The 12,241-nt window shown below is 32.1% G+C and overlaps 1 protein-coding gene across 2 annotated transcripts; it reads left to right on the top strand.

Moving 5' to 3' along the window:
• Positions 1-2,281: 2,281 nt before the first annotated feature.
• On the top strand, positions 2,282-10,757 carry havcr1 (hepatitis A virus cellular receptor 1). 2 transcript variants are annotated; one of them, XM_049466630.1, is made up of 7 exons: positions 2,282-2,431; positions 3,765-4,106; positions 5,957-6,067; positions 6,245-6,285; positions 6,385-6,475; positions 7,329-7,365; positions 10,003-10,757. In XM_049466630.1, exons 1-7 carry the CDS (start codon positions 2,377-2,379, stop codon positions 10,139-10,141), a joined length of 816 nt encoding a protein of 271 aa, XP_049322587.1. In that variant the 5' UTR covers positions 2,282-2,376; the 3' UTR covers positions 10,142-10,757. The 2 variants fall into 2 exon arrangements, with proteins under 2 accessions (XP_049322587.1, XP_007254172.3); XM_007254110.4 differs by having other exon boundaries at positions 2,284-2,431; positions 5,960-6,067.
• Positions 10,758-12,241: the final 1,484 nt, after the last annotated feature.

The raw sequence follows: 12,241 nt of genomic DNA, 5'->3' as shown, positions 1-12,241 counted from the left end.
GGTTAAACTGGATTATAATAGCTTTAGTTCTTCTTAGTGGCAAACAAAGCAAAAAAAGCTGAGCTCCAGTACTGTAATTTGATGGAAATTGTAAAAAAAAAACTACATGAACTGCACTCTTACTGTTAAAACATTAAAATTACACCTATTGGACAAACTATGAAAATCTGAGGAAAATCAGTGTAACTGAACTGTAAACTCGATAATGGCATTATTCCAAATTCAAAAGCATTATGGACAAATTTGGCTTCATTTTAATAGAACAGAAGAGATTTTTTCTAAAGAGCCTGGTTCTACCACAAGGTACTACAGTGTCAGTTTCTGTTCTGTGAAATTTGTACCCTTAAGATTGGCATTTTCACTTTGCTGAGTTTACATTAACCCTTGTGTTGTCTCAAATGGCAAGAAGTACCCACCACCACGTTTAACAGCAGAGCACATCCCCACTTTCATGATTTTTTTTTCAGTTTGGAATTTATTTATGACCTACACTGATCCCCACATGTAAATGTAACAAGGCCAACTTCTAATAAAGCTGTACAACAGTATGTCTTCATTTTTGACCCTTAGTAAAGTGGAGTGTTTACAAAGTTAAGACTATACAAGGGTTAAAACATGAAGTGCTACTTTAGATATATTGACTCATATCTGTTTAGTAGTGTACAGATTCCTTTATATGGGTTATAAAAGAGGAACACAATAACACACACACACTCAATTTATATATATATATATATATATATATATATATAATATATTTTATCAGGTATCATCTGTTCTAGACCTACTAAGAAACACAAGCAATTTCAGTATTATTATTTTTTTGCAAATTTATTGTTAATTAAACATTAATGAAAATAAATCAAATTCTGTTTTTATTGTGTTATAGGCTTTTTCATTATTATTTTTCATCAATAAAGTGTACTTATGTTTGTGGACTCCACTACTAAAGAATGCATTCAGCTGCTTTAAGTTGTAACCATTACTGAAACAGATGCACACAGCTTATCTAGTCTTAGTAGAGAATTAATGTCAATAGAATAGAACAGTCTGGAGCACAAAAACATGAACCTATTGGCACCATGCATAATAACATTATATTTATATTTATTATATTTATAGGCGTATAAAGCCAACCGGTATTGAACTGTGTTTTTTGGAATGATGGAGCTCCATCCAATACACGTCAGACTGCTGAATCCATCAAATCCCCACAACCGTCATCTAAAATCTATAGTAAAAGTCTTCCCTGGACAGATAAACCAGACAGTTAAACCAGTTTCTGCATCAGCACTTACAAATCTAGCTATTAATCATAGAAGGAAATTCTTTATTTGGAATATTTCCAATTTCCACATAAGATTTTTATTTATGGATGCTTCACAGATTGAATTTATGAATGTGTATGCTTGTGCCTAAGTGCTTAATGTAATTGCAACTCAACAGTAGAGATATCAGTGTTACATTCACTATATATAATACAATATATATGGTATAAGAATTACTATTAATTCATATTAATAAATTAATAAAAGTAATATAATATTTCAGTATATATAATTACTAAAATATAGTACAAAGTCTAGTACAGTAAAAAACAAAAGGTTTAATACTAAAATGTAAAGGACCCTACATCAATCTATGGAATAACTTTAAAATAAATCTGCTTTAAATGGGTCTTAAAGTGAGTCCATGATGCTATAAAAGAACCACTTTTGTTTTTAAATACAGATGCTTTAGTGTAAAGAACCTTTTAAATGTTTTTTTTTTTTAGCAATTTAAGGGTTCTTTACTGTCACTCATCTATTTTACAAGCATGGTTCTTTGTTTTGTTTTTTTTGTATTAATCATTAATAATAGTAATTACATAAAAGCTCTAACATATACATCAACAGTCTGTAAATCACGGGACACTGAGATTGTGGCTTTTTTGCATTCAAGTTACCATCAGCCAGCTAATTACAAATTACAATCTGTTCATGATCATCATAATTTGGCAAGACTGGTCCAATACTGGCATCTAGTGTTTCGTCTCATCTGCATCATGTATTATGTAGAATTCTAAAACTTCAGATTTCAAATTTTTTTTTTTCAATTATAAGTTGAACATATATTACTAAGTATCTTCGATCCTAAAGAATCTGACTGAAAAAAGAAAGAAAAGAAAAGCAAGTAGAACGACATAAACAGCCTCACTTTCAACATCTTATCTTATGACTGGAAGTAGAAGTGAAACAGCACAGAAGGAAGCATGACTTTAAACTTATCAGAGAGGAAGTCATGTGCACTGGTGGGTTAACCTGAGGGTAGACCAGTAAAATGTGAGTGTGGGGACGCAGTTGTCAGCCAGATGCTTCAGAGTGAAACCGCTTCATCATGAATCTGCTGCCCTGCTTCATCTCCTCAATCTGGCTTCTGCTCTACCTGACAGGTTGGCTGAGTTTTATTTTTACATTGATTTTTATATAATATACACAGAGGGCTTGGCTTTATATGAGTTTTATTGTGTATTATGATTCTAATAGGTTCCACATAGTACATATTCTCAGTATTTACAGAATATACACAGAATAATAGTGAACAGAGACATATCCCTACACTGTAATCAGAGAGAGAGAGAACATGTAAAAAAAACCTTGCACAAGAAAAAGCCTTGATACCATATTTCCCCAAGTGTTTTCTTGTTGATTTAATGTAAACAGAGTAACAGATAACAGAGAGCATTATGAGAATGTTCAGCAGCATTTTGAAAAGGTTTCAGAAAGGTTAGAATGTAACATTACTGAAATAATGTTCCAGGAACGCTCTGAAACCCTGTGACATAATAATGGTTTGCATCAAAACATTGTTTAAAACATTCCTTATAAAACTATCCCAGCTCGATGGATACTAACATTATGGAATCGTTAAAAGTAACATTCCCAAAAATTAAAATAAAAATACTGACACAAATGCAGTGACATCACCAGTATGTTTAAAAATGATAAATAAAAGAAAAAGAGAAGAAAACATTATTAAACATTAACTGTAACATTTATAAAATGTTCTACTAACTAAACTTTGTTAACAAGGTTGTTGCTTAAATGTTTGATAAAACTTTATGAAAAAATAGTCATTTAAACTCTGATAAGTTGTATTATATATAGTGTGTAACAGTTTTGAGAAATTTTAATGTGTGGTGAGTGTTGGTAAATTAAATCAGCTAAAAAATAATAACCATACAGCTCTGGAAAAAAATATATACCACTTAAAAATGATAAGTAGCTTTGATTTTACCAAATTGAAAACCTCTGGAATATAATCAAGAGGAAGTTGGATGATCACAAGCCATCAAACCAAACTGAACTGCTTGAATGTTTGCACCAGTGGCATAAAGTTATCCAAAAACAGTGTGTAAGACTGGTGGAGGAGAACATGCCAAGATGCATGAAAACTGTGATTAAAAACAGGGTTATTCCACCAAATATTTTGGATTTCTGAACTCTATATGAACTCTAAATGCTATAAATGACAATATTTTTTGGGAGAAATGTTGTTCGTAGTTTTTAGAATAAAACAACAATATTCATTTCATTTATTTTTTACTTTTTTTCATTTATGAAGGCACTTAAAATAAAATAACCTATACTAGTAAAGAAAAACACAATTTCTTGTAAAGTAAGAAATGGTTGATATATTGTTACTTGTTGGAAAAGCTTAATTAATCTGTCATTGCTGATCAGTCGGAAGCGGTGAGTCTGACTCTTCTCCAATCTTCCCTCCAGCGTCTTCATGCCGAGCCGTTAATGTAAGTGGCTTCTACGGTGATGACATCGTTCTGCCATGCAAGTATGACTGGAGATATCACGGGAAGTGTGAGATATGCTGGATGAAGGGAGACATTCCAGCATCAGGATGTGGAGATGAAATTATTGCTACAGATGGAGACAGAGTGACGAGGAGAACATCAAGCAAATATACACTAAGGGGAGACATTCAAAAGGGAGATGTGTCTCTGACAATAATCAAGGCTGGACAAAATGACTCTGGGAAATATGGCTGCCGAGTGCATGTGCCCGGATGGTTCAATGATAAAAAAATTACAGTCCATGTATCCCTTGCAGAAGGTACATATTTATAAAACCACTATTACTTATTACTACACACTTCACAGCTTTCAAATCTGTTGTAATATTAATAATAGTGGAGTCATTCCAACGAAAACATATATCAACTTTTGGGGAAAATCTTTTTTTTTCTTTTTTTGTTGCTTTTTTCATTTAAAACTAAAGTTAGACTATTTATTCGCATTTCTTCATTCACTCTTAAATAGAATAACTATTAAATACTAATTAATAGAAACAGTAAAGACAATAACTAAGGGTTCGGACAGTCATAAAAAAAAAATGGAAAAGTCATGGAATTTGAAAATTGCAATTTCCAGACCTGGATAAGTTTTGGAAAAATAAAAATACCCAGAAAATTTTAGAAAAGTCATGGAAATTTTCAGTCTACAAACATCATTTATTTGTTTTATGATGGAAAAAAACTATTTTGAGCAAACAAAATACATGAGCTCAGAGTTAATTGAGTAATTTAGCCCTACACAACGGATCTCTCAGGATCTGACAAACATTTTATTATTAAAAATTGGGTGTCAACATTTTTATCAGATTAATTTTAAACCTACTATATTATATCAATTTTGATAATAGTTTTAGTTTTGGTTTTATTGCCATGTCTGCACTGATGTTTTAAAAATCGTATGGTCATTAATAATTTGCCTTGAAGGCATGAAAAGGTCATGAGAAAATCATGGACAATTATTTGTTAAAACATGTATAAACCCTGATATAGTTTTTTTCTCCCAAAAGTGGAAATGGCTGATATATGCTTATCTGTTAGAAGGGCTCAGCTACTGAACAATAACATATACATACATATATTCACTGGTATGACAGAATGAATCCAGTATCACTATTGTTTATTAAAATTAAGATCAGAGAGGTCTGTGGCTCATACACAGTTTCCTCACCTTTACAGGTTTAATAGTGTAGTACCATTTTTAGCCAAGTTTATACAAGTTTCTACATCCCTTTTTGTAGCACCTGTTCTGACAGCACCTGAAGATTAACGTCACTGTCCACTGAACCACAGAACTCAGAACCAACAGGATAGAGACAATCAGTTCATATCAGATTTAACACAATAATAACAATCAGAAATGAGATATTATCACATAATCACATAATATGTGTATTTACTTCTGTGTTTTACACTAGTTATGATCATATCTAATGCAGAGTTTTAATCTGTCTTAATCTTTTATCCTAATCTACTGTTTGTTATGGTATATAAGTTTTTAATACAATTAAATCAGTTTCGAAACTAATTGATAACCAGCTTTTAATGCTTTTAATGCATTTTTTTAATGCATTTAGTCATTTCCTTTAGTTACACATTGAAGTCATTAATAATTAGATTCTTTCTTCCTTTTTAATATCTATACTATTATCTGTATTATTTTCTGATTAATTATGTTGTGATCAGATTTGTAGGGTGTATTCTTTATTATACTTCACGATTTTACTTCATTATTTTACTTGCTTCTTTTTATTTCTGATTGTTTTATACTTTTGCATTAATTTACAGAAGAATTAATATAATTTTCATATGCTTATATCTATTCGATCTATTTATTCTCACAGATAAATCTTTTTCCTGCCATTTTATATTCACTTTTTTTTTTTTTTTTTTACAAAATTTGATACTGGACTGGCAGTTTCTTTTAATTAGGTCAAAATGTGCTAAAAATGTAAATGCATCAGGAAAATATTTTACATTGACTTACATTGAAAGTTAAGGTTTTTTATTCCAATTGTAAAATTACCATTTTGGAGATACAAGGTTTTAGCAGCAGCAGCGATATGAAAATGAAATGAAATGAAAACGCAGATAATTGATTTTTGTTCACAAGCAGAACCTGTATCAACAGCAGCACCAGCAGCACCAGGAGAGAATTCTTCATTATCAAGCAGCACAGAGACTGTAACCAGCGAGCCACTGATCTCTGTGTCCCCAACACAGGGTATTATATTGTTTTATTTGCCTTTGAAAGATATTTACACATTATATAAAATATATATAGATATATTGTATAGGAGATTAAGTGCCAATATCAGTGTGTCACAGAAAAATCTGATTGCATGCTTTTATATTTTCCTTTGGTCTTTTTTTCCACTGTTTATGATAATTATTATCTCAGGAAACTACACCAACTCATCTCTTCCTGTGCACAACAGAAAGGTATGTATGCATGCCATCAAATCATCAAATGAAACTCAGTGTTATCATCATTATTGGACTAGTATCACCTTTGAATCACTAATTCTGAGTATTATTAAGGATGATGACACGTCGTACAATATGCTTCCTGGTATCATGGTATCGGTTCTACTGCTTCTGGGTCTGGGGCTTGTGGCTATTTATCTCCTGTGTAAGTATATAATCCCTAGTGAAAAAAATGTAGATTAAAATATATTAAGCATTATTATGCTATTGTGCACTAAAGTGTACTTGTAGCCACATTATTAATCAGTATATTTAAATAGTGCTTCAAATATACTTTTTTTCTTGTATAAAAAGTCTTACTTAAATTGTGCTAAGTTTACTTAACTGTACTAAAATGGAACTTTTTAAATATACTTAAGTAACATTTAAACATACTACTTCATGTATGTAACCCCATATTTTAAATATGCTTACAGTAAAATTATAGTACATTTAATGAGTATTACACCTGTATTAGAACTGGACTATTATACACCGGGTATATTAGGAATGTACTAAGAATTGATGTTAAATATATGTGATCCATTTACATTAGATTACAAATATACTTCTTTTTCCTGTTTTTTGTAAATAACACACTTCTAGTATATTTCGTAGAGTATAAAGATATATTTTAATATATTGTACAAATTTTTTTGGCGTATTACAATTTATTTTAAATTTTATAAATGTAGTAATTTAATTTACTTTCTAAAAATGTACATGATACATTGTACATTAAGTGAACTACTGTAACAGTTGTTTTTAACACACTGTGCTAAAAATGTACAAAAGTATATTTGGAAATAAGTATTTTAAAGTATACTAAATTACATTAAACCAAACTTCCTAGCAGTCTATTTTTTTTAAATACACTATATTGTTCTTTTTAAAAAGTATGATCAAATGATTTTTTCACCAGGGATAAACTCTATAAATGCTCAGATGATACTCAGTGATACTGTTGTTTGAATGAGATCTCAGATTGGACGTTAAATCTGAATCACTTCTTTTTTCAGGGAAGCAAAAGAGAAAAAGCAGGGAGACATTTGACACGTAAGTGAAATGTAAAATGCTGACTCATGTGGAAGAGACGCACCGAAGCACAGCACAAACATATGAGTCAGGGGGAGCTTACTCAATGGAGGTGGAATAAATGCTCACTAGAAACTAACTGTAATATTAACAGAAACCAAAAGTAGCTACGTTTTAAAGTTATGAGACTGAACTTTAGCTTAGAAACCACATGAGTGTCAGTACAGTTTATTTAAACCCTGCCTTTAACCCATCTGTACAATTGGTACACAGATAATGCACAGTGATACAGTGAGCACACATACCCAGAGTGGTGGACAACCATCACACCGGTGCCTGGGGATCAGTGAGGGTTAGGGGTCTTGCTCAAGGACTTAACATGGGCAAACCCAGGTTTCAAACCCAAAACCTTTGCTGAGCCCCTCACTACCCCCCTGATATATCATATATCTCAGCAATTATGCATGATATTTGATTTTGTGTTGTATTGGAACATCCTTTTGGCACAGTCTCTGTCATAATTCACTGACTTGCTTGTACATCTCAAATACTAGAAGATATATATAGCATACATTTAAAAGTATACGGTATTACAACTATTATTATTATTGTTATTATTATTATTATTATTATTAGGGGTGCAGAGAGGTCCAGCAATCTAAAGCTCTGCCACTATGATGAGGAGATCGCTGGGAGGAACAATTCACCTAGCTAATTTGGGAAAAAAAAATAGGGGGAAAATTACAAATAAATCTTTAAAATACAAATATATATTTTCCATTAAGGCAGACATTGTCAAGCCTAGTCATAAGAAGCCACTGTCCTGCACAGTGTCAAGTATTCTCTGACCATATATGCCAGTCAAAATGTCCCTTTTTGGTCAGAGAAATTCTGTGGAACACACATTTTAACATTTTAACATAAATGTCACGACATTTCTTGCTGCAAAAGCTTTTAAAATACAGAAATGATACTGACAGTGCGGTCTGCATATTTTTTCCAGTTTCCTGTGTAACTTTTGCATTTAATGTAGTAGCCTATTACTGTTCTCAGTACAATTTAGTTCTGCAGTCTGATAAGTTAAGAGTTATTATGTAGAGTCTGGCAGTGCTGTATATTTGGCCCAATACCAGTAGAAACACAACAACTAGTATTTTAATCCAAGCTTCCAGGGCCCTCAAGGGCAGTTCTGATTTCAGTTCATGGAGATATTAATGATGTACTTATTCATATATTGCTGTATATTTTTATGTATATATATATATATATATTTTTAGCACAAACCTAGTCTAAAGCCCTATTTGGGCAGAATAAGTTTCTCAGGGGGTCCTGGGGTAATTTTCTCTTTTATGGGGGGTCCTCTGTGATTTTATTCCCGTCCAGAACGACCACGAATGTGTTTTTTCAGACGTCCTCTGAGAAAATTACAGGCTGAATTACCTACTGTTTTTGCTGAAGTCTGTGGTCCTCCGGTAATTTTAATTTAGTCCGGACTCACATCTCGTCCTCTCGTCACTCGTTTCGTCACCTCGCGTTTAATAAAATAGATATTTGTCCACTGCCATGCACTGTAATTATACTTTGGCCGCGCGTTTCCATGGAGATCCACGTAAACACAACACCGAGTGGAACTGGAGGAGCTACTGAACTCGATGTCATGTGAGCGAGAAAGCCAAGAAACTCACTGCTCCTCCTGTTTTTTTCAATTGCAGTCTGGATGCAAGAGTTTTATGACTGAGTAGAAGTGTGAAATATTTTTCACAGACATCCCCCTGAGAAACTAATTCCGTCCGAATAAGGCTTAAGACGGATATTGTCCAACCTAGTCTTAGGTCGTCAGTTGCCATTTGTGTCAATGTCTTAATTTTTCGTTTAACTGTTAACTGTTAATTGTTAATGTTTTAATAATGGTATTATTCATCTAGCTGGGAACGTTATGTAAGAACCTTTCCAATAACATTGTGATGCAAAACCGTAAAAAAAAATCTGAATGTTCCAGGACCATTATTTCTGTAATGTTACAGATAAACCTTCCTGAAACTTTTTAAAACAATGCTAAACTTTCTTATACTGTTTTCTGTGAGCTGGGATCAGGTGTGCTAAGTCTGGCTATTGTCACCATAGACTGGTTTAAAAAAAATAATAAACAAAACAAAATAAAACTGAAAAGAAACGTAGTAAATTGTTTTTTATTGTTTAAAACGTTTTAAAAAGTTATTTTTATATCTTTATATTGTTGTTACCTGATCTACTGTAATTACTGATATTTGCCTGTTATACTGGTACAGTATGACCTGGTTTCTTGGGCAGAGATTAGTCTTAGTTCTGGTCGACACAGCATTTTGAATTAGGATTATTTTATAAAAAATAATAAAATTTCATATTAATAAAAAAAGCTCTATTCAGAAAGTGGAATAATAAAGGCTGAAGTTTAATCCCTTTCTGGAAGATTGACCTAATATGCTTAAAGGTCTCCAGACTACATCAGCTATTTTATTGGTTTCAGCTGTGGTTTTTCTAATGGTGATAATACTACAGATGTAAAACACAGAAAGAAAGGGTGTCTACAAACCTTTTAACATACAGTATATTAGTGGAATGAATTGAAGCAAAGAAAACTGTATTTATTGCTTTTTAATACACATTTCTTTTCCACAGATCCCAGGACTCTGTGCTCTACAGTAACCTGAACGGCAGTGTGGGCCGGAACAGCAGTGTGGGTCTGAACAGCAGAGAGATGGCAGTGGAGAACGTCTATCAGATAGAGAGTGAGAATGAATACGAACGATGGTCATGATTATTCATGCAGTGATTGTGATTACTCATTCATTCATTCATTCATTCATTAAGAATACAGTGTACGGATGGTTCAGATCATTTTAAATTATCACACTTTTTGTTTGTCAGAGACATTTTGTGGAATATATATATTTTCTGGCCGAACTGTCACGACATGTTTTGCTGCACACGCTTTTAAAATACAGAAATGATACTGACAGTGCGGTCTGCAAATGTTTTTTTTTTCAGTTTCCTGTCTTACGCATTGCAGTGTAACTCTTGTATTTAATGTTGTATTACTGTTTTTAATACTATTCAGCTCTGCAGTAACATTAATTCACTGATATGTTTAGTAATATACATAAATCCTATTGTCTATTATTCACATGAACTGATAAGCGAGTTAGAGTGTTTATTTAGAGTATGGCAGTGCTTTTTGATTTTACATTTGATCTCTTGACTTTTGTATATTTTTTTAGAGGAAACACAGTTCTGTTTATTACCAACATTAAAATACTACATTTGAGCATTGTAACAGCATTATTTATCATCATTTATATCTGTCCCTTTATACTTTCAATGACCCATACGCAAATTGTCAACAGTGTCAGTAAAAAGTTTGGACACACCTTAAATTCAGTGTTTTTATATTATTTAAACTTCTTCTGCATTGCAGATTAATACTAACATTATCAAAACTTTGAAAAAAAATGTATAAAATTATTTAGTAAAATAAGTGTTAAACAAACCAGAATATGTTTTATATTTTATGTTTTATATTCTTCAGAGTAGCACCTCTTCTCTCCAGCTTCGCACATCTTTGCTGCATTTTCTCAGTCAGCCTTATGAGGTAGAGTCACATGGAATGATAAGCTTTCAGTTAACAGCTGTGCTGAACTTATCAAGAGTTAATTAAGAGTTAAGAATTCTTGCCTACTGTGCCCTAATGTGTTTGAGAACATGTAAAGTTGTGAAGAGGTAGAGTTACAGGTATACAGTAAATAGCCCTATTATGGCAGGAACTACTCAACTAATACAAAATATATACTTACTCATGTACTTACTAAAATACTTTAATTAATGAAGATCAGCCAATCTGAAAATTCAATAAATTTGAAAATATCCTCAAGTGCAGTAGAAAAGACCATCAAAAGCATTTGATGAAATTGGCTCTCATCAGGACTGAGGAAGACCTCAAATAAGAGCCACCTAAATCTTTCACAGAGTATTGTGGTTTGTTTAACACTTTTAAGTTACTACATGTTTCCATATGTATTACTTCATGCTAACTTTAACTTAAAAAAATCAATGCAGGAAGAAAGATTCAGAGACAAATGTGCAGTCCTAACCTAATATTGGGCCACAACAATATATAAATATTGAAACAATATATTATATTAATTATATATATTATGAATTATATAATACATACAATGTAATGCATATTCACAGGATGTATGTGGAAACACCACTTTTGATTTAGGTGCATATATGGCACATTTTGAATTATTAATGTATGTGGATTTACTGTAAATATGAATTTCCAACATTTCAATTCAATCAATATAATGAGCTGCAATGGGTAATAATCCTCTTTAGGTTAAAAAAAAAGAAAGGTAAACCTGTTACCAAAAAAAAAAATACTTCTTTACAAAGTTAAGTAATATTATTATATGATGTAAATGTGTTTTTATATATTAATTAGTACTGCTGTTGTTGTTTTTTCACCTACACAATCTTGTGAAAATGTTCTTGATGTGTGAATGTAAACTCAATGTGTAAACTCTAGTGTGCAGAAACAATGTTCTTTAATCAGTAGGAAGTTGAATCAAAGTAAACACAATTAGATGGTATCTATAAATATATATAGCTACATCTGCTGTATCGTATTCATCTGTTGTTGTTCAGCTCTGTTGGCTGTGAAAAGTTAAGTTGTGGTGACTCCAGCAGCTTCAATTAGATTCCTATCACTAAATTTATTTTAGTGTCATAAACAGAAGCGTAGAGCAGGCGTGTGCGTTGGCCGTGCTGATGAGAGGTTACTACATTGGGGTTCAGCCAAATCTCACTTCTTCAGTTCTGTTTAACACAACCTGGGACCTCACTTACTTAGTATTAT

Source organism: Astyanax mexicanus, chromosome 17, assembly GCF_023375975.1.
Source record: "Astyanax mexicanus isolate ESR-SI-001 chromosome 17, AstMex3_surface, whole genome shotgun sequence".
NCBI classification, from domain to species: Eukaryota; Metazoa; Chordata; class Actinopteri; order Characiformes; family Acestrorhamphidae; genus Astyanax; species Astyanax mexicanus.
This window is presented reverse-complemented; position numbering and strand designations above follow the sequence as displayed.

Bases quoted from the DNA above. Each gene is read 5' to 3' on its own strand.
- havcr1 (XM_049466630.1), top strand. From the start codon at position 2,377: ATGAATCTGCTGCCCTGCTTCATCTCCTCAATCTGGCTTCTGCTCTAC. The intron at 6,068-6,244 runs GTATTATATTGT...TTATTATCTCAG, and splicing joins CTCTGTGTCCCCAACACAGG to GAAACTACACCAACTCATCT. The intron at 7,366-10,002 runs GTAAGTGAAATG...TCTTTTCCACAG, and splicing joins AGCAGGGAGACATTTGACAC to ATCCCAGGACTCTGTGCTCT.